The 23,227-nt window shown below is 50.4% G+C and overlaps 1 protein-coding gene across 1 annotated transcript; it reads left to right on the forward strand.

Moving 5' to 3' along the window:
• Positions 1–1,340: 1,340 nt before the first annotated feature.
• HTR1D (5-hydroxytryptamine receptor 1D) lies at positions 1,341–20,567 on the forward strand. Its single transcript, XM_045782501.2, has 2 exons — positions 1,341–1,482; positions 18,140–20,567. The coding sequence occupies exon 2, from the start codon at positions 18,727–18,729 to the stop codon at positions 19,858–19,860; it is 1,134 nt and encodes a 377-aa protein (XP_045638457.1). The 5' UTR covers positions 1,341–1,482; positions 18,140–18,726; the 3' UTR covers positions 19,861–20,567.
• The last annotated feature ends 2,660 nt before the right edge of the window (positions 20,568–23,227 follow it).

Raw genomic sequence — 23,227 nt, forward strand, 5'->3', positions numbered from 1 at the left:
GAGAGAGATTGAGAGCAAGGAAGGCCCCTGGCCAATGCTCCAATGGTAAACTGGGAGGGTGAGGTGTGGAGAAAGGAGGGGAGTGCCAGGTGGGGAGGGATTTGTGGAGACAGAAGGACACGGAAGGACACTCACAAGAAAGTCGGGAGGAGCTGCTGAGGGTTGGTGGGCCAGCTGTCCGACAGCCGTGTGGGCAGTAAATAAACCAGCACCGGACTGCGGGCCTCTCCCTACACCCAGCTAAGGAGGCTTCACGACAAAAACTGTTGCCAGGGACGGAGAGTCACTTCATAAGGGCAAAAGGGTCGATTCATCAGGAAGACCTAACAATCCTAAAGCTGGATGGACCTGATAACAAGGCTTCAAAATGCGTGACGCACAAGCAGACAAAAAGCCCATCCGCACATGGAAGGCCAGCTCCACCCGAGCCGCGTGAAGCCTGGACACGGGGCGGGCCCAGCGCTGTGCCTCGTCCGCGGATGGTTCTCGATGTTCGCTGTGTGCTCGTCTTCTCTCAGCCCTGGTTCTCTGGGACAGGGCAGAGTCACGGCAGCACAGGAGCAGGGAACTGCCCCTGCCTCTCCGACCTCAACTCCCGCTGTTCACGTAGTCCCCGACCCACCGGCAGGCTGGAGGGTGGGAGGTGGGGAGTCCCTCACCGGGAATACCGCGGTGTTCCCCACACTTCTGCAGGGCCCACTCCCCACCTCCTGCCTCCGCTCAGATGCCACTTTCCCCGTGAGGCCACCTCATCTCTCTTCCCTTTCCCCGCTTTATTTTCTTCCAAACCATTTACCTCCAAACATTTTACATGTTTTACTTATCACATTCGTGTAAGCTCCCTTGGGTCCTCGTCTGTTTAGTGCACCACGTCCCCAGTGCCTAGAACACGCCTGACACACAGATCAACAGTTATTTGTTAAACGAAGGAAAAAAAAAAATCCAACTAGGGATGGACACACGAGATGGGCCCGGAAGGACGGACGCCGGAGGCTAGGCTTTCACCCCGGGCTCTGGGCGTGGCCGGCCTCCCACCCCCGCCACTGCGGACCCAGCCCACCCGCTCTCCTACAGGTGCGGCGCGGGGAGCCCGGGGAAGGGCTGGGGCGGCCGCGGGAGCTTGGAACTCCCCGCGCGTCCGGGACGGGAGGGGGCCGAGCCTGCGGGCCGCGGGCGGGGGGCCGAGAGGGGAGCCAGCCTCGCGGGGGAGGAGCAGGGGGAGGGGAGCGAGGAGGAGCGGCGGGCGCGGGAAGGGGAGCGCCGAGCGGGAGCCGCAGGGCGCCGGCCGGGGCGGAGGGAGGTGGGGATCGCGAGGGCGCGGGCCGGGCAGAGCCCCCGGGGCGGCGGGGCGGGCGGCGCCCGGAGCTTGGCGGGGGTCGCGGCGGAGATGCGGCGACCGCCGGCGGAGAGACGCGGCGCTGCGCGAGGAAGCAGGACCCGGGCGGGCGAGCCCGAGGTCAGCACCTTTGTGGCCAGGAGCGGGTAAGCTCTCGGAGCTGAGTGCCGCCCGGGGGGGCGGCGCGCCGGGGCCCTCGCGGCTGGAAGTCCGGCCGCGGCGGCCGTCCCGGGGGCGCTGGGGCGGGGAGGGGACGCCGCGGCGTGGGGCCTCGGTGACCCGGCACGGCCCCCTTCTCGGCGTCTTCGGGCGGGAGGCGCGTGAGCGCGCGCGGGACAGAGGGTCCCAGAGGACCAGTCCGACCCACGGGGAGCGTCCGGGGGGCGCCGTCCGGAGCCCCGGGACGGACTGGGGACGGAGGCAGCGCCCGGAGATGGCTGCGGGGTCCCAGGTGCGCGTTGGGGGCGCCCCGCGCCAGGACGAGATCTGGCCGGGCGGGGGGCGCGCCCCTGGGTCTGGGGCTGTGACGCCCCCACGTGGCCCCGGGCGGCGGAGGGAAGAGGGGCGCTGCCCCCTGCCGGCCAGGTCCGGGTGCGGCGCAGCGCGGGGCTGGCCCTTTCCCGAGGGGAGTTGAAAGAGCGTGCAGTGTGGAGCCTCGGTTTCCAGACCTGAAGCCCGGCGGGCCCGGACTTGCATTGTGACCTTGGGCAGGTCACTGCATCTCTTAGAACTTCAGTTTGCTCATCTATCAAATGGAGGGGATACTTCTCCCACCCTGCAAGATCCGTGGGAATAAATGAGATGCTGTAAGGATGCCTTTTTTAAAACTGTAAAGTTCTGTACAAATCCTAGCTAATCACGTAATGTCAGAACTGGAAGGGCACTAGGAAATGTGCTTGGCTGTGAATGGGGAGAGTGGAGACTAAAGCTTTCCCAAGGTCGCATTGCTTGTGAGAGGATCTAAGACTTAGCCCCCTGCCTCACCAGCTCTGGGGAAGTTCAAAAATTAAGAGCAGGTGCTCTGCATCAGATTATCTGCATTAGCAAACCGGGCTTGGCTATTTATAAGCTGTCTGACCTTGGGAAAGCCCTTAACCTCTCTGAGCTGTGTTTTTCTCCCATGTGAAATGGGTTAAGAATGCTGCCTTACAGGGTTGCCGTGCAAATCAAATGTGGTCATTGCTCAGCACAGCACCTGGCCACCACAACAGCACAGTCACTGGTGGAAATCATTGCTCTGGCTCGTTGGAGTCACCTCCCGATCTCTTCCTTGGAATTGGCCTCCAGTGTTTTCTGATTGAGCACATATCGCGGGTCTGTGCTCTCCTCTGGACTGCACAGCCACTGGTCAGTATCTTAGCCTTCCTCACAGAGACATGGAGGGACTCTTTACCGACAGCAGCAAGCAAGGCTGCTTGGACAGCTGGGACTTCTCCAGCCTTTGGTCCAGTCCAGCGAGTGGGGAGAAATGGGTGGTCTTTATTGTGGAGGCATCGTGGATGCCAGGACCTCGAGGGTGGCCTAGGAGGGAGGGGCTGGCCAGCTGGACGTGAGTGGTAGGGCCTAGGGCCTCTTCTCCCCCATGGTGCCTAGTACAGGCCCAGGAATACAAAGGTGCTTCCTCAGAGGTGGTCAGTTGCGTGGCAGATAATGAGAATGAACGTACAGGCTGTCCCTTCTCTCCTAGGCCTCAGATGGATGACAGTTCTTGGCAAAGTGATGTGACTATGAGTAGAAAGACATTCTCAGAGTGAGGAGTTCCTGGGACCTGAGAGGTCCCTCTCATTGTGGATGGTGCGGGGCGGGGGCGCACAGAGGGTGTCCTCCAGCAAGCTGAATTCTACGGACATCGTTTAGTCTTGAACTTTCTCTCTCAGCAGCAGATGACACGGCTGACCACTCCTTTCCTCTGGACACACTCTCTTCCGGCTCCTGCAATGTAACATGGTCATATTTTCCCTTCTTCATGTCTTGTTTTTTTGCAGGTTTACCCTTCTTTCTACAGCCATTAGCTGCTCCGTTCCCCCAGGCCCTCTGCTCGGTGCGTACCAGACACTCTCCCTGGGTGATCTCATCCACCCCGTTGGCTTTAGTTACCACCTCTGTGCATGTGACTCATAAAGGTTTGTCTCCAGCTCAGATCTCTCCTCAGGCTGTAGACCCATCTAGGTATTGTCAGCCCCGCATTGTTCTAGGCGCAGGGGATATAGTGACGAGCTAGACTGAAGGCAAGTTTTGGGAGGGGGTGGGGGTGAGACAAGCAAAGACAAGAGGAGAATATCAGATAGGGTTAAGTGCTAAAATGAGCAGCGAGCAGGGTGATAGGATAGAGAATGAGAGCTACTTTATTATATTGGCTGGTCAGAGCTTTGCCAAAGAGGTGATATTAAGCGTGGGGTGGGCAGCTGGTAAGAGATGAAGTCAGGGAGGTGTCCTGGGCAGCAGACAGGGTAGGGCCTTGTGGGCCATGGTGAGGATTTCAGACTTTGTTCTGATATGGGAGCTGTTGGGGAGTTTCAGACTAGAGAGAGCAAACGCTATGATTTCTCCAGGGCTCATGGGAGCCTTACAAAGTTCTTCTACTGCCAGCCTACTGTGTCATGCTCACTGGAGTGCAGAGGGAAAATAGGTAGCTCTTCAAAGAGCTTCCAGGCACAGGCAGTGAGAGGCACAAACAGACCTGGAGTCAGGAGAGGGCTTATAGGAGGAAGGTTTTGCATCTGATTACCAGAAAAGGCTTCCTGGAGGAAGCGGCTTTTGAGAAGGGCCTCAGAGAACAGATGACATCAGGTATGCACAGAGAGGAGGGGATCCAGGCAGAGGAGAGTCAGCCTGAACCAGGATGCAAAGGCCCCCAAATGTGTGTAGGGATCTCAGGGGAGAGGGGACAGGTTTGTAGGGAGGAAGAGGTCAGGCTAGGGAGGAAGTCTGAGCTGTTCAGAGCAAGACCCTGGGTCTGGCCACATATGCGCTGTGTGACCTTGAGCAGATTGCATTACCTTTCTGAGCCTCAACCTGCTCGTACATTAAAGGGAAGTAACTGGTTAATTGCTGGGGAAGAGAGGGGACGGGGAGGATGCCAAGTGGTGAATGGCACCAAGGATCCTGCCTGCCAAGGAGGAAATGGGAGGGGCTGGTGTGGATGAGGAAGATGGTGGCTGTATTGAGGGTGGGACCTCCCAAACCCCCATGAGCAGTGGAAGGAGTGGGCAAGTTTCATCAAAAAGATGACAGTCGATCCTTGGCATGAAGTGGCAGTTGGGTGGGTGGATGAGGGTATCCCACACAGAGGGCGCTGGGCTTCATGACACATGTATACCACTCTCCCCACTTCCAGAAATCAAGTCCAGCAGGGAGACAGGCAGTCAGCAAGTGAGCCCAGTGGGGTGGGGAGGAGGGAGTAATCAGTTCCACCTCTTGGGTCCAGAGAAACCTCCAGAGAAGGTGGATCCAGAAATGAGAGGAAGGGTATTTCAGGTAGAGAGAATGGCCTGTGCAAAGGCTCAGAGGAGTGAGAGAGCAAAGGTGTTTTTTGCAGGAGGGGGCCTCAGCCATGCTGGAGGTGGGGTCTTTTGCGGAGTGTAGGTGAACAGGAAAAGGAGAGGAAAGGGCTGGATCGTGCAGCCTCTGGATAGGTAAGCAACAGGAAGGGAAGAAAAAGGATTCAGGGCGCATGAAGGGAAAAGTTCTCCAAGGATTTTTCAGTCCGTGGAATAGGTGTCATCGGTCCCAACTCCTCTTTCCTGGCTGGCTGCAACTGTCCTCCTATGCTCCGCTTCAGGGTCACTTCCAGAGGGGTCCCAGGGTCGCAGGTTATCTGTCTCTCCTACATTCCCACGGCTCCCTTCACGCTCTGATGTCATCCTCAGTCGTATCTGTGGAGCCAGGCTCCAGGAGCGTTTCCCCGGGGCTGTCGGAAGTCTTCCCAGGAACAGGCTCCACGTGTGCGTTGCTTATACCAACACGTCGTAAGGCTTGAAGCGAAGAGCTATTGAATGGTTGAGGAAACAGGTTCAGAGAGGTCGAGAAACTTGCCCAAAGTCACAGAGCTAGTAAGTGGCAGAGCGGAGAAGCAAATTCAGTCTACCTGACTGCAAAGTTTGTGCTTATAACACAGCTGGATTGTGCCTCCCAGCAGGGCGAGCAGATGGTGAAGGGCAGGTCTGGATCCCGTAAGCACTAACAAACTCAGTGTTTCATTTCTAGGAAACGAATTCCTGTTGTTCGTACCTTGTTTATCCAGTCTGGAGAAGACAGCCTCTCGCTTGTCCTGGAAGTGGTTTCACTCCATCAGCTCACGTGCTGTCTGGGGACCCAGATGTGAAGCCCCGTGGGGGGGGGTGGGGGTGGGAAGGAGGCTGAGTTCCAGGAACTAGGGATGCATGCAGCCCTCAAGGCTTCTGGTAGAGCATGGTCTGCCCTGCCAGGCTGCTCCGAGACTTACTCCCCCTAATATTGAAACTCAGACAGAGGTGACTGGGAGATTTGAAGATACCAAAACATACAGTGTGAAACGGGCACGAGAGCCACTGGATACTTCTGTCCTTAGTGTCACGTTCCTGCTGCAAACGAGAGGCAGAGGAAGCAGCAATGATGGGATCTGAAGACTTGGTCTCTGCCTGTAACTCACTGTGTGCCCTTGGGCCGGTGTCCTGCCCTCTCTGGGCCTCTCTCCCTGCCAGCGCCACAAGGGAGCTGGACTAAACGATTCCTGAGTCCTTCCCGCTCTGACACTCAGATCCTTAAGTCCTCGCGCTGACTTTGCTATTATCCCTCGCACCATTCATTGCGGCGCATGGACCTGCCGCAGCACGTGGGAGCTTGTCAGCAACGCCGACTCTCAGGTCCTACTATGGTCCCGGGGAATCGGCACCTGCTCGTTTCATAAGATCCCTAGGTAGCCCGTGGGCTCATTCTGGTGTGAGATGGGCTGCAGTGAGCGGCTGTTTCTGCCCTCGCTCTGGGCTGTGCTGCGACGGCAGGTGGAGGATTGAGCCTGACCGCTGAAGGAAGAGCTCACGCGTGCTCCCCGGGGCCGAGGCCCATTCGGGTAAGAGCGATGGAGCCTGGCCTAGAACAGGTCCCCAGGAAAGAGTGTGTGAGTGTGTGCAGGCTTGTGTGGGCTATTTGTGCAGTGGAGGAGGGAGTGCAACGGACTCACTTACCTTTCCCGAGCGGTTTAGCAGGGAGGCGAGCAAGCCGGGCTCCTAGCCTAGATCTGCAGGGCCTCAGACAAGCCATTTCCCCTGAGCCGCAGTTCTCTGCCCTGGGCAATGGGAAGAACACCAGTGGGACTGACTTCAGAGGTTGGGATCGGCCCTAAATGAGTTGATAAAGGAGAAGTGCTGAAAACAGTGCCTGGCACATAGTAAACTCTTAACAGCGCGAGCCCGAGCCCTTACTACTGCTGTTCCAGCCCCGGCGCGCGCAGCACCCCGACCGTCCCCACCCCGCCCCTGGATTGAGGGAGTGCCCTGAGGACAGAGTCCCAAAATGACCCATAGGGGGCGATATCACCCCCGTTGAGAACCACTGGTTCCAGAGCACCGCTATGCAACAGAGATAGACAGCAAGCCACTAAGGTAATTTTAAATTTAGAAAATTTAGAGGTAGCTGTGAGAAAGAAAAGAAAGAAAGAAAGAAAGAAAGAAAGAAAGAAAGAAAGAAAGAAAGAAAGAAAGAAAGAAAAGAGAAAGAGAAAAAAGTGAATTGAATTTCACTTGTTTTATTTACTCAATATGTCCAAAATACGATCAACTGATATAAAAAATTATTAGTGAGATACTTTACATTCTTTTTGAAACTCAGTGTGTTTTACACTCCAGCACATCTCAGTGGCCACATTTCAAGCCCTCAATGGCCATGTAGGGCCAGCAGTGGCTATTCTAGAGTTTCTCAGCGCTGGCTCTCCATCCCAGCTGTGTCACATATTACCCATGTGGCCTTGGGCTAGTCATTTCACCTTTCTGGACTTCAGTTTTGTCATCTGTAAAATGGGGGTGCTAACTCTGCCTCCAAGCTGTAGTATTAGAGGCAGATGGTGAGAGTTTAAAGCCCCTTTGCCTACTTTCCCACAAGCATGGGAGAAAATCCAGTGAGTTGTCAACCACAAAGCCTTTGTGACATTTAGTCATTCAAGGTGGTCCCTTCCCTACCGAAGGCTGGTAATAACTCAGTACAAAGCTGTAAGGAAGAAGGGGTTGCGTTCTCAGACTTCCCTAGCTGTTACAAAGGTCTGGAAAACAGGCTTCACCTGTCTCGGATTTTTATTTTATTATTTAAGATTTTAATTATTTATTTGACAGAGAGAGAGAGAGCAAGAGCAGAGGGGAAGGGCAGAGGGAGAGGGAGAAGCAGCTTCCCAGCTGAGCAGGGAGCCCCACTGGGGGCTCAATCCAGGACCCCAGGATCATGACCGGAGCCAAAGGCAGACACTTAACCAACTGAACCAGCCAGGTGCCCCAAACCCTTGCATTTTCAAGATGGAGAAACTGAGGCCCAGAGCAGGAACTGACTTCTCTGAGGCCATAGAGAGATTATGGCAGAACCAAGCAAAGGATCAGAGCTCCCCCCTTTCAGGCCAAGCTCTGTTCTCAGAATCCGTTCCTCACCAGTTGAGGGACACTAGCATAAACAGGTACTGAGCTCTTGCTCTGGGCCAGGTGTCAGGGCTCTAGGGGTTAAGTAAGTCATGGTCCCTGCACTCAAGGTCTAGTGACGGAGACAGTCCAGCATGGTAAGAGCTGGGGTGGTTGGCATCCAGAAGCAGGGGTATCTAACCCAAGCTGGGCTGGGAGAGGTTAGGGAAGGCTTCCTGGGGAGGTGCCAGAGCTTAGTGCTGAAGCGTGACTTGGATTAGGCAACCGGAGGGCTGAGTAGGGGATACTTTCCAGGCAGAGGACACAAAGGGGACGGAGGTTCAGAGCAGAAAGCAGCACTGGGGCTCATGGCAGCAGGGTGCCGGCAGAAGACTAGCACACCTGTGTCACTGCAGTGCAGGGTCGCAGCCAGGCGGGTCAGGAGACGATGCTGGAGATGTAAATAAAGACTGGTTCATGAAGGGTCTCTTAGACCAAGCTGGGACTGAATCCCAGGGGTCTTGGGAGCCACTGGGGGACTGTAAAGGGCTGACATGGTCAGACTTTTAATTAAAAGGAAGATTCTGGGGGCGTCTGGGTGGCTCAGTCAGTTAAGCATCTGCCTTGGGCTCAGGTCATGATCCCAGGGTCCTGGAATCTAGTCCTGTGTCGGGCTCCTTGCTGAGTGGGGAGTCTGCTTCTCCCTCTCCCTCTGCCCCTCCCCACCGTCATGCCCTCTCGCTCTCTTTCACTCTCTCTCTCAAATAAATAAATAAAATCTTTTTTAAAAATTTAAAGAATAAAGGAAAATTCTGAGTGCGATGTGGTAAGAGAAGAAAGAGGGGGCAAGAGTGGCGCAGAGAGCCCCTTTAAGCCAGAGAAGATGGTGGCCTGGAACAGGTGCATGATGGCAAGGGTAGAAGGGAGGAAAAGAGCCAAGGCACAGATAGGTTTATGCAGTAGAATTGACAGAATTTAGTAATTCAGCAAACAAGGGGATTGTATCAGTCAGCTATTGCTGTGTAACAAACCACTCCCAAACTCAGTGGCTTAAAATGACATTTATTACTATGTGTCCTGCAGCTGGAGACTGGCTGATTTAATCTGAAATTGGCTGGGCATTTCTGCTGGTTTAGCTGGGCTCACCCATGCATCTGTTGGTGAGCTGAGGAGCTCTGTTCTAGGCTGGCTTTGGCTGGGGGCAGCTGGCTGGAGTGGCTCTGCTCCATGCGGCTTTGCCTCCTCTAGGGACCAGTGGGCTCACCCACACATGTGCTCCTGGCAGTGGCAGAGCGTAAGCGGAAACATGCGCAGCCTCTTGAGGACTAAATTTGGAGCTGGCTCACTGTCACTTCTGCCTCCTTCTGTTGACCATAGCTAGTTCATGCTGAACCCAGACTTGAGGGACAAGGAAATCCACCCCTCCTTTTGACAGGGGAAGGTGAAGGCAGCATGAGGTGGTAGAAGAAACGCAGAGCTGTGCTGAGAAGGGTGCGAAACTTCACTGGGTGGTCTTAGACAAGACACCTGCCTCTGTGGGCATCAGCAGTCTCAGCTGATTAGATTGGATTGCATCATTTAACCTGTTCCTTCTAAATCAGGTTTGCAAGGGAGGGGCTGTTAATTATAACCAACTGTAATTGATGGAGCGTTTACTCTATGGCTGGGCTTTCTGTTCAGCTCACTCAAATATAATAGTTTGAGTTTGGTGTTGTTATTGTCCATATTTTCTTTTTCTTTTTAAATATTTTATTTTACTTTATTTTTGAAAAGATTTTATTTAAGGGCACCTGGGTGGCTCAGTTGGTTGGGCATCTGCCTTTGGCTCAGATCATGATTCCAGGGTCCTGGGATCGAATATGACATCGGGCTCCTTGCTCAGCGGGGAGCCTGCTTCTCCCTCTGCCTGCTGCTCCCCCTGCTTGTGCTCTCTCTCTCTGACAAATAAATAAACTCTCTTTTAAAATAAAAAAGATTTTATGTATTTGAAAGAAAGACTGTACAAGTAGGGGGAGGGGCAGAGGGACAAGCAGACTCCCGGCCGAGCAGGGAGCCCAACAGGAGGCTCGATCCCAGGACCCTGAGATCAGGACCTGAGCTGAAATCAGACGTTTAACTGACTGAGCCACCCAGGCACCCCAGATTCTATTTTTAATTAATCTCTACACCCAGTGTGGGGCTCGAACTCACAACCCTGAGATCAAGAGTCACATGTTCCACCGACTGACCCAGTCAGGCATCCTTCGTCCCCATTTTCCACATGAGGAAACAGCTCCAAGAGGTTAAGTGACAAGCCCAGGGTCTCCCTTTGACCGGTAGAACTCGTGGCGAAAGTTCTTAGGCACTGAGGCACTTAATCACTACTTTTTGGGGTAGGCTTTTTACAAGAACAAAAGTGCCCCAAATACGAGTGTATAGCCTGATGAACTTTCGCAAGGTGAACACACCCAGCTCAAGAAATAGGCCATGATCTTCAGCCAGAAGCCCCTGTCATGCTCCCTCCCAGTCACGGCATCCCCTCCCTTCAAGGACAACACCCTAGCATCACCTCCATCAGTGTGGGTTAGTTTTGCCTGTTCTTGAACTTGGTGATGTTGGACTCACACGTGGTGTGTCATGATGTTGAGCTTCTTAGGCTCGATACGATGCTCGCTTCTTCCATGTGGTCGTGTGTCGTGGGGAGCTGGTGCTCCTTCTCACTGATGTGTCATATGCCTGTGCATCGCTCTGCCACAACGCGTTTCTGCAGCCCACTGCTGATGTCTGTTGGGATAGATTTCAGTTCGTGTATGAACAATTCTTGCACAAGTGGTTTGGTGGACATACCTACGAGTTTTTGTTGGTTATATAGCTGGAAGTAGAGGTTTTGGTCAGAGGTTTGGCTATTTTTTATTTTCTATAGTTTCCAGATTTTATAATTAGAGAAACAAGGGACGGATGGACTTGCCTGAGATGCTAATTAGAAGTCAAGCCTTGCGCTCGGAAATAGACAGACACACACACCCACGTTAACACTTTTCTAGTTTTCTGCACATATTATTTCTCACAATACCCTCAGGAGATAAACTTGATACCCTGATTTTACAGAGAAGGAAACTGAGGCTGAGGGAGGTCCGTTGCCCTAAAGAGAAGGAGGTGGTCACAGCTGTGGATGCACTTTGTAAAATATACAGCACTCTTCAGATTTGTGGAGAATGATTTCCCCATCCAGGGCTCACTCAGCCGTACCACACAGCTTTCTAGAGAAAGAACAGACACGAATTTCTCTGGGGGGTATTTATCCTACTGCAACCAATCTTTATCACAGAGCCCTGGGTTCTTTTCTTCCAAAATGATGAGACTGGCTTCTGAGGATACATTAAACCTATATATCCTCTTGGTTTCGGACAAGGTTTTATGACTCTGTTAAAATAAAGATCCTTCAGAAAGGGGAGGTGACCGATCTTTCTGCAAACTGAATGAGCCCTGAGTAGGAAGCCCTTGTTAAGAGGCTACGAAGAGCCCCTGCTGTGGATCAGGCATGCATCCTTCCCACTGAATCCCCAGAGCGGTTCTGGGAGAAAGGTGCTATGACCCCAATTTACAGATGAAGAAAAGCCCAGGAGGTGAAATGACTTGCCTCCACTCCAGGGCAGGGATTGTTTGGGGGAAAGGAACTGGAAATCCTGTCTTATTACTGTTTCTCAGGGCCCACTGGAGTGTTTCTTCGTCCATTTGAACTGGCTCAATGGGAAAAGTAGGAGCTGGTGCCAGTGAGGTTTCCTGGGTACAGAGGTTGCTCATGGACATCCAAGGATAGAAAGGGGTGCCATTGGATCTGGAAGTTTCCTTCCTCTTCCTCTCTTGGGGCAGGTGGTTCCCCTGTCTCTCTGCTCTTTTCTCTGTCCGCTCCCTTCTCCTGCCTCTCTCTGCAGACCTGTTTTCTTATTTACCTATGGCTTTTCTGCTGCCCCCAAATTTGCCCTGGCCTTGGTCATGGCCGTGGCCAGACTTCAGCCTGTGTCCTTGGCTTGCAGATTGCTCCTCCTCCGTCGTCAATCCACCCAACTGCTCACAGTCTCCTTGCAGGATTCCCAGGAGAGAATCTGGTGGGCTCATTTGGGGTCACGTGTCCACTGGTCCAATCGGCCATGCTCACAAGTGTCCATGGAACAAGTTGAGATCGAGACTCTGCTTTTTCCCCTCTATCTTGCTTCAGAGATGCTAGAGCTGGGGGTGGATGGCGTGGCTGGGGTCTATGTGATCTGGACTGTGGGGGAGACACTGCTGGGCTGAGGGGAGTCCTCACTGCTGTTGTGGTGGTTCCTGGGGGGTGTGATGGGTCAGGGAGAAGCCCCCTGGTATGGCCGGTAGTTCTGACCATGGCAGACATCACTTACCAAAATGGAGAGGGATGGCTTGTTGAACAGTGGACAGAAGAGACCTCGTTGCCTGCAGACCTGACTTTGGTTGGACACATGATAGAGAAACCAGAGAGGTCATCACTCACTCCGTCGGCCATTTGGATCCATGATCTTACCAGTGCTCTCCGTGCTCCTGTGAGGTCTGCATTATCAGCTCCGGCACGGAGGCTGTGCAGGCCCAGAGAGCTTACATGACTTGCCCAACAGCCGTGGCAAGAACGTGGAGCAACAGGAACTGGAACCTGATCCTACCTGACTTAAAATGTATGCTTTTAAGGGGCGCCTGGCTGGCTCAGTCGGTTAAGTGTCTGGCTCTTGATTTGGGCTCAGGTCATGGTCTCAGGATCCTGGCACTGAGCTCCATGCTCAGTGGGGAGTGTGCTTGAGTATTCTATCCCCCTCTTCCTCTGCCCCACCCCCACTCATGCTTTCTCTCTCTCTCAAATAAATAAATATTGTTTTAAAAAATGCGTGCTTTTAGGGGTGCCTGGGTGGCTGTTGTTAAGCATCTGCCTTCGGCTCAGGGCGTGATCCCAGGGTTGAGCCCCTCATCGGGCTCCCTGCTGGAGCCTGCTTCTTCCTCTCTCACTCCTCCTGCTTGTGTTCCCTCTCTGGCTGTCTCTCTGTCAAATAAATAAATAAAATCTTAAAATATATATATATATATATATATATATATATTATATAAATATATTTATAATATATTATATTAAATATATTTATATTCATAATATATATTTATATATTTATAATATATTATATATAATTATATATTATATATAAATTTATAATAAATATATTTATATAAATATACTTATAATATATTATATATTAAATATATTTATAATATAATATAAAATATATTTATGATATATTATAACATAAAATAATAAATAAAATAAATACATATTTATATATAAATATATAAAATATATATAAATATATTTTTATATATATTTATATAATGCATGCTTTTAGCCACTGCCTGCCATCTTTGTACCCTCGTTACATTTGTCCAAGTCTTTATAGTCAGTGCACATCACATACATAATCTTACTGGAAGTACTAAGCATCCTTTGGGGCAGCACAGCCACGCTTATATTCCCATTTTACCAAGGAAGATATTGAGGGTCCAAGAGAAGTCGTGACTTATCCTTGGTTACCTGCTGCTCCGTGGCAGAGCTGGGACCAGAACCCAGATCTTCCAGATTCAGATGTACCAACAGGTATTACTGTATCAGATGTATCCGTGTCATTGCTGGTAGCATGGTTCCTTTTTTGCAAATGTACAAAATAGATTGGCTAAGAGAAATCATTACAAATATATCATTCCCCACAAAAGAGTATATATTATAATATACATACCGTCTAAAGAATAATCATCAACATCCTTGTAGCTACCACCACCTTAAAAAAATCCATCATCACTGATACTTTTAAAACCCCTGCACAATCTCGTTCTTGCATTCTTTCCCCTCCAGGGGTGACCACAATCCTGGATTTTATATTTAACATTTCCCTGCTTTTCCTTATGGCTTTGCCAACATATATTTATATCTCTAAACACTTTGCATCTCCGTACGTGTTTTTGACTTTGGCGCCAAGTGTTGTGCGAAGCACCCACTCGATGCAGCCGTGGTTTACCCAGGTTTGCCTCTCCGTGGTGCTCTGGCATGGGAATACGCCCCATTCTACTACTCCGCTGTGGATGGATGTTTGGATGGTTTCCAGTCGTTTGTTTCTAGCCAATGCCACTGTGACCATTCTTGTTCCTCTCTGCTGATGGACACAGAGAAGACTTTCCCTGCAATGTATACCTGGGAGCAAAATTACTGGGCCATGAGGTAATCATTGCAACTTTAGCTTTAAGAGATAATATCAGATTGTTTGCTAACGAAGTTCCTCCTCTTTACACTCTACTAGTGGCAGGTGACAATTCCTGTTGGTCCATACCCTTCCGGGATGACGCAACAGATTTAAAATGTTTTACTTGTCTGCTGGGTGAATATGCCATCTCACTGTTGTTTTCATTTGTATTTTTTGTTTTATTATTTGAAGTGTGACAGGAGAGGCAGTTCCTTCCAGAGCTATGGACTTTATCTCTAAAGGTAGCTGGATTATGGGAAATTCCCCCAACTTTGTTGAGGGTGGGGAAGGACAGCAGGCAGGAGAGGAGGGAGATAGCTTCAGAATCATGTGGCTTCCCTCAAAATTCCAGCCCAGCATTCCTGACCCAAGCAAGCCACCCTGTCCTTCCCAAGATGTCACCCACCTGCCTCCCGGGCCTTTCCAAGCCCACGCCTTTCACTGAGTGAAGTCATTGGAATGCCTGGAACCCAAGGGGCGGCCACATGGGTTTTGTGGAGCAAGCATACAGCCCTCCATGAGAAATGACTACACCTAGTCTGTCTGGAAGGAAGAACATTCTAAACAGTCCAACCCAACTTCACATTTTCCATGTGAACCAAAGTGGGAGGAAAACTTCAGCCAGAGGCTTTTGAGGTGGAGCGTGGAGTGAGAGGGTCAGGAGAGGGCATCGTTTTCACCGATCACCATGAGGCCTCAAACCAGTTTCACTGCTTGAAACCCATGCGCCTTAAGGCTTTTCTTCCTCATGGCAGGCAGTGTGGAGAAGAATGGAAATCTCAAACACAGCTCCAGACCCAGTTTTTCCACTTCCAGCTGGGTGACCTTGGGCAGGTGATGTCACCTCTTTGCTCACTTGTAAGGTGGGGGCCATACTGCCCACGTCACCGTGGGTGACTCTTGGCCCAAGGGCTAGCTCAGTGCCTGGAACATAGCAAGAGCTCTATGAAAGACATAATAATAATAATATCTTTTCAACTTTGGGAATGTTCTTGAACAGGTTAAGATTAAGTTTGGTTTTCTTGGGGCACCTGGGTGGCTCAGTCAGTTGGGTATCTGACTCTTGATCTCAGCTCAGGTCTCAATCTCAGGGTTGTGAGCCCAAGCCCTGCAGTGGGCTCCATGCTGGGGTGGAGCTTATGTTAAAATAAACCAACAGATTTGTTTTCTTAAATTGAGAATGTTTCCCCTCCTCTAGGAAGATAGATATTTTTAAAGATTTTATTTAGTTATTTGAGAGAGAGAGAGCACGAGCAGTGGGAAGGACAGAGGGAGAAGCAGGCTCCTCGCTGAGCAGGGAGCTGACATGGGGCTCAATCACAAGACTCTGGGATCATGACCTGAGCTGAAGGCAGATGCTTAACCAACTGAGCCATCCAGGTGCCCCAGAAGATATTTTTTTTATTATTTTTTAAAATTTTTAAAGATTTTATATATTTATGTCACAGAGTGACAGCAAGAGAGGGAACACAAGAAGGGGGAGTGGGAGAGGAGACTCAGGCTTCCCACTGAGCAGGGAGCCCGATGTGGGGCTCGAACCCAGGACCCTGAGATCATGACCTGAGCTGAAGGCAGACACTTAACGACTGACTGAGCCATCCAGGCACCCCAGAAGATTTTTTTTTTAAAGATGAAGTCCCCACAGTTTGAGGAGTGGAAGGGAAACTATTGCATTGCTGTCGTTTAGGCTCTTAATGGTTTAAAAATCAGTCAATAACAGACACAGACTGAACCTTCCCGACAAATCCCCCAGCCAAGCTGTAGGGGCCGGGAGTCAGACAATGAGTCTTGACATGGCTCAGTGTTTAGTGGGTTTCAGAGGCTGGCCTTGCCAGGAGCGATGGAAGCTCCACCAGGGCCCTGAGAAGCAGGTAGGGTGGCCACTGTTTTGACGATGAAATCTGAGACTCAGAAAGGGGTAAGGGACTTGCCCAAGGTCATACAGGAGGGGCGGGGGGAGAAGAGGGATTGGAGCCCAGCTTGTCCCACCGAAGCCAAGCTCTCCCTTGCACCCAGCTGCCTCCCACCTCTGGCGCCAGCCCCCTCCTGAGCCTTCTCTGCTGCCCTGCCTCTGCTCTCTGTGCTCCAGCCCACTGGGCTCTTTGCCAAGCCTAGCACTTTCTGACCTCTGGCCCTTCGCTTTTGCCTTTCCAGCTGCCAGGAATGCCATCCCTCCTGACCTTGACTGTTGAAATCTTCTTAATGTAGCCACCCATTGGAGCAATATATGGCCCTGAAGAATGATGTTAATGGGAATGACTGATGGAACAAAGTTCAAAATATATTGAGTTGAAAAACATACAAACTATGAATCAAATTCATACATAATCATAATCACATTTTATTTTATTATTTTTATTTTTTTATGTTTTTATTTTTTTAAAGATTTTATTTATTTATCTGACAGAGAGAGAGAGAGCCAGTGAGAGAGAGAACACAAGCAGGGGGAGTGGGAGAGGAAGAAGCAGGCTCCCAGCAGAGGAGACTGATGTGGGGCTCGATCCCAAGACCCCCGGACCACGCGCTGAGCCGAAGGCAGACGCTTAACGACTGAGCCACCCAGGCGCCCCCATAATCACATTTTAAAAGTGTGTATATATATAAATCTGTCTGGCCAGCTCCATCCCAGGGTCCTTGAAGCTATATGTCCACACCTCGTGCCAGGCTTTGAACACTCTCAGGATGGGACCTGGAAGAAATCAAATGAATCATAAGGATTCCTGGTGGAGTTATAGCGTTCCATATAAGGCAGGGGAAGTGGTGGTAGGGGTGTGGATGGGGCTAAGGGGTCTTGATACTCTTCTTGTCAACCCCATACATCAGGGGCTGCCCGCGGACCCCACAGACTTCAGCTGGGGTCATGCCAGAGATGGGCCTTGCATAGAGTGCCCTCTGCTTTAGCTGACCCAAATCATCTATACCAGGGGCCCCAAACTCCAAGAACCCTTTGGCTTGTCCATGTCCCAAATACTGAAACCCAGATTCAAGGCCAGAGGCACACAGAGGAGAAAATGAGTCTTCAAGGTTTTTTTTGTGACGAAATTGCCAGTTTCCATTTAGAAAGCTGAATATATTTTCTGGAGTTGAACTTTCACCATGAAAAAAATGCTCAGTGTTTTAATTTTTCAATTAACTTTTCTGCTAACCAAAAGGTGTTTCTGTTTTTCCTTTTGTGTTTAAGAATTATGCATGCTGGGGCGCCTGGGTGGCTCAGTCGTTCGTTAAGCATCTGCCTTCAGCCCAGGTCATGATCCCAGCGTTCTGGGATCAAGCCCTGCATTGGGCTCCCTGGTCAGCGAGAAGCCTGCTTCTTCCTCTCCCACTCCCCCTGCTGTGTTCCCTCTCTCGCTGTGTCTCTCTCTGTCCAATAAATAAATAAAATCTTAAAAAAAAATCATGCATGCTCACTCCAGGAAATTAAAAAAAAATTTTTAGGAATAGAAGAAAGGTCACCTCCCCTTCCCCAATTCCTAGAGAAATACATTGTAAAAATTTGGTATCTTTCCTGGTGACCTTTTTTTCCCCCCTGTGCATGGAGTTATTTTGTTTAGTTGTCCTTGTTGCTGAGCACATAGAATGATGGTTTCTGATTCATAATTTACAAAGCTGATTTCATGTATTTATAACAAGCCTGTGATGTTTCCAACGGCTCTGCCCCCTCTGGGAATTGTGGGGGTGGGACTCATTGCCCTCCCCTGGGTTCTCCTGACGCTTTTGACAATGCTAGTTTCACTGTGCCACTGCTAGCACTGAGGAGTATGTTTTTAAACTTACAGTTAATGTCGAGTGTCTCAGTTATCCTTCTAGAACCTAACTCTTGCCTTCTTTTCTCTTTTAAGCCCCAGAGCTCTGGACATGTGCCCTTCTCAATGAGCCCACGGTGATCGGTTTGTTTTGCCTTCTCCCAGCTCATGCATATTTCAGGTCTTGGTAACCAGAATGTTTTGTCTGTTCAGGCTCAAAGTGATCAGTGGGACAGGAACCAAAGTTAAGTGCTTCGTGATGTGTCAAGATGAACTTAGGAAAACTGTGAGCTGTTGACCGGACTGCTTCTCATAATCTGCTGGTACTTCTTTCTCTCTCTGGTTTTAAAAGTTCCCCAGAGGCAACCTGAAACCCAGGCTCTTCTCAGAATAGGATGGGGGAAATTCCGAAGTTCTCATCAAACACATTTATCCCTCAAGCTTTTAAAGGAGCCAAAATGCCAAAAGCTTGAATCCCAAAGCACTGCCCACACTGGTGTGATATCCTGATAAATGTCTAACAAATTCAGCATGTGTCCCCTGGGCTTGAACATTTGCTGGGCAAAGTTCCAGAATAGTGAGACATCTTGGGATTCATCCGGCTTAGGAAAGACCTTTAACTACCAGCTGTCACCTTACTGTTCTTCATATAGTCAAGTCTTGAGGTCTTTTCACTGTGGGCTGCTCTGATGGAGGGCCCCCACCAACGTGAAGCAGAAGGATGACCTTGTCCTGTAGGCCAGACAACTGTGAAGGGAGCTGTGTGTGTCCAAGTCTGTGGGAAGAGAGAGCCACCTAGAATGTCCCCGCCAAACCAGTCCCTGGAAGGCCTTCTCCAGGAGGCCTCCAACAGATCCCTGAATGCTACGGAAACCCCAGAGGCTTGGGGTCCAGGGACACTCCGGGCCCTCAAGATCTCTCTGGCTCTGCTCCTTTCCATCATCACGATGGCCACAGCCCTCTCCAATGCCTTTGTGCTCACCACCATCTTCCTCACCAGGAAGCTCCACACCCCAGCTAACTATCTCATCGGCTCCCTGGCCATGACTGACCTCCTGGTCTCCATCTTGGTCATGCCCATCAGCATCGCCTACACCACCACCCGCACCTGGAGCTTTGGCCAAATCCTGTGTGACATCTGGCTGTCTTCCGACATCACGTGCTGCACGGCCTCCATCCTGCATCTCTGTGTCATCGCTCTGGACAGATACTGGGCCATCACGGATGCCCTGGAGTATAGTAAACGCCGCACAGCGGGCCGGGCGGCTGCCATGATTGCCACCGTGTGGGTCATCTCCATCTGCATCTCCATCCCGCCACTCTTCTGGCGGCAGGCCAAAGCTCACGAAGAGATGTCAGACTGCCTGGTGAACACGTCTCAGATCTCCTACACCATCTACTCCACCTGCGGGGCCTTCTACATCCCGTCTGTACTGCTCGTCATCCTCTACGGTCGCATCTACGTGGCCGCCCGGAACCGCATCCTGAATCCGCCTTCGCTCTATGGGAAGCGCTTCACCACGGCCCACCTCATCACGGGCTCTGCGGGGTCCTCGCTCTGCTCGCTCAGCCCCAGCCTCCATGAGGGGCACCCCCATACTGCCGGCTCCGCTCTCTTTTTCAACCACGTGAAAATCAAGCTGGCCGATAGTGTCCTGGAGCGCAAGAGGATTTCCGCTGCTCGAGAAAGGAAAGCCACCAAGACGCTGGGGATCATCCTGGGGGCCTTCATCATCTGCTGGCTGCCCTTCTTTGTCGCATCTCTGGTCCTCCCCATCTGCCGGGACTCCTGCTGGCTCCACCCAGCCCTCTTTGACTTCTTCACCTGGCTTGGCTATCTCAACTCCCTTATCAATCCAATAATATATACTGTGTTTAATGAAGAGTTTCGACAAGCCTTTCAGAAAGTTGTCCATTTCCGGAAAGCCTCCTAGTCTTATTTGCTGGTGACTCCTATTATCTGTTGTGTCCTGTAACCCAACTGGAATTGTCTTGTTTATTTTTCCTGAGATTTGGGTCAATCCTGGTATGTCGGGTTTTGGTTCGACCGATAGACTGGCCCAGCGTTCTTCCTGTTGTCTTCTTGACTTCTGCGCTGCCCAAAGTGGAGCAGCTTTGTGAAGGGTGACAAGACTGAAGATTCCACTTAGCATAATATTTTCACGGCTCATCCATGTTGGGAGAAATGTGATCCACAGGATTCCCTGTTGATTCAATTCAGATGCAAAGCTGTCCAACTCTGCAGAGAGACCCTAGGCTCAAATGGGAGGCTTTCTGGTCTACCTAAGTTTTGTATGGTGCTCAGAGGAGAAGGGTACGTGAGGTTAATGACCTGAGCTGAAAGAGAATTGGAGTCAGGATGGAGGGCTCTCCATTCCATGTGACACCTTAATTAGAAAATAACACGCAGATCAACTACCCCCTACCCTTTCCCTTTCCCCAGTATCTCTGCACCGCCTTAATATTCTGAAGTTAAAACCCACGATCACCTTCAATGACATAGATTGACAGGCTTTGGACCCACCAAGCTTTGTGTGGGACACCGTTCTGAATTTTGTTTCATGAATTTTTTTTTAATATCCTGTTCTCATCAGAGATCTTAAGATGTTGAGTCTTGTCGAATAAAAAGCATGAGACGTCATGGTCAGTGAGGTCCTTGGGTGTTCCCACCCCTCCCTGGATGAACCTTTCAATCCACTTCAGTCTCCAGCATTTACTGAGCACCCACCGCAGGTCCGCCCCGTACTGGAGTCCTGGCATATCTCTCTCTCTCTCTCTCTCTCTCTCTCTCTCATAACAATGAAAGCCAGTCTTGTGATGGTTAAAGCTGAGCGCCTGAGGCCTCAGTTCAAATTCAAGTACTACCAAATTCTAGCTGGGTGGCCTGGGGCAAGTTTTTGAAGCCTCCTTTGCCTCACTCTCTTCAACTGTAAAATGGGGATAATACTAGGTATGTTATTGTGTAAAAACACTAGCTGCTGTTTATGGAGTGCCTACAGTGTGCCTTGTGCACATTTTCTTGTTTGCCCTTCATCCCCATTTTATAGATGTAGTAGAGAAATATTCCTGTTGTTAGGGAAGATTTCATAAAGAGGGGACAAGACCCCTAAAAGCTGAGTCTTTGTGGGATGGGAGGCTAATGAAGGGGAGATGGGATGAGGCCTCTTGGGGGAGATGGAGCGAAGCAAAGGAAGGTAGGCAAGGTCACACCAGGTGGAAGAAAGAGCAGGAACAAAGACTGGGAGGTCTGTAATGCTCCGTGGGGTCTCTGGGCACAGAGAGAAGAATGAAAGCCAGGAATACGGGATATCAAGAAGGGAGGGAAAAGAGGGATGCCAAATGGGGGGTGGGCAGGGGTACACAGAGAAGTCTTGTGTTGACCTTGAAGTTCCTGCTGGACATCTCACAGAGTGCTCCCTGGACCATCTGCATTAGATCCAGGGGCTTGTTAACATTGGATTCCTGGTCCCCAACTCAGACCCATTAAATCAGATCTCTGGCAGTGAAGACAAGGAATCTGCATTTTAAATAAGCCTCTCTCTGACTTCTTGGAGTAGATGATTTCTATCTCTCTAAAGTTTGGGAACCTCTATGTTAGTGTCTTGCTCCCCCTGTGAGGTCCCTCCCTAAGCCCAGAGACACCTCTCAGCATATTCATTGCTCTCCTCTGCACCTGGCATGCCCTTACCTACCTTCCTTTAAGGCTGGGCTCTCTTTCCCATCTCCTCTGTCTTAATCTGGACCATCTTCCTGATCTGGGAAACATTAGGAATTCAGAGACAGGACAGGGAAGAATAGTTCAGTGGTTAGCTCAGCGGACATAGGCTTTGAAGCCAGAAACAGCCAGAATTGTGTCCCAGTTCTGCCATGTATCAGCTGTGTGACCTAGGGCAAGTCGCCTATCCTCTCTGTGCTCCAATTTCTTCATCTATTAAATGGGGTTGTCAGTATCTAAGCCATAGGATTTTTGTGGGAGTTCAATGAGGTGATAATTATAAAATGCTTTGCACAGTGTCTGGCACATAAGTGCTCAGTAAAATGTCATCTGTTACTGTTTGAGAGCTTTGAGCCAATTACAAAAGAAGCTTAAAAGTCACCTCCTCAGAGGTGACCTTGCCCTTGCCCATCTAGAACAAAAGTCAATAAACCTTCTAAAAGATGGCTTTATAGGGACGCCTGGGTGACTCCGTCGGTTAAGTATCTGCCTTCATTCAGCTCAGGTCATGATCTCAGGGTCCTGGGATCAAGCCCTGCATCAGGCTCCCAGCTGAGCAAGGAGCCTGTTTCTCCCTCTGCCTGCTGCTCCCCCTGCTTGTGCTCTCTCTCTGACAAATAAATAAAATCTTTTTTTAAAAAATATTTTATTTATTTATTTGACAGAGATAGAGACAGCCAGCGAGAGAGGGAACACAAGCAGGGGGAGTGGGAGAGGAAGAAGCGGGCTCATAGCAGAGGAGCCTGATGTGGGGATCACGCCCTGAGCTGAAGGCAGACGCTTAACCGCTGTGCCACCCAGGCGCCCCAATTAATAAAATCTTAAAACACACACACACATACACACATGGCTTTATTGAGACATAAGTCATACACCAAATAATTTACCCACTGAAAGTATACAATTCAATGCCTTTTAGTATATTCACAGAGTTGTATAAACATCACCATAATCAATTCATCATCCCAAAAAGAAACCATGTACCCTTAGCCAACACTCCCCAGCCTCCCTGGCCCTAGGCATCACTAATCGATTGTCTGTCTCTATAGATTTCCTATTGTGGACATGTCACATAAATGGAATCATGCAATCTGCTCTTTTGTGGCTGGCTTCTTTCATTTAACATAGTGTTTTCACAGCTCATCCATATTATTTATTTTAGATTTCATCTATTTATTTGAGAGAGATCGAGAGAGAGCACAAGCCAGGGGGAAAGGCAGGCAGAGGGAGAAGCAAGCTCCCCACTGAGCAGGGAGCCTGATGCGGGGCTCAATCCCAGGACCTTGGGATGATGAACTGAGCTGAAGGCAAACGCTTAACTGACTGAGCCACCCAGGCGCCCCCACAGCTCAACCATATTAGAGCATACACACTATTACATTTCTTTTTATTGCCTGCTAATATGCAATTGCATGGCTAGACCACATTTGACTTATTCATTCATCCGTTGATGGACATAGGTTTGTTTTGACTTTTTTCCATTATAAATAATGCTGCTATGAACATTCTTGTACAAATTTTTGTGTGGACACATGTTTTTATTTCCCTTGAGCACACACCCAGGAATGGGATTGCTGGGTCATATG

Source organism: Ursus americanus, chromosome 33, assembly GCF_024610735.1.
Source record: "Ursus americanus isolate L20-20 chromosome 33, mUrsAme1.1.p, whole genome shotgun sequence".
NCBI lineage: Eukaryota > Metazoa > Chordata > Mammalia > Carnivora > Ursidae > Ursus > Ursus americanus.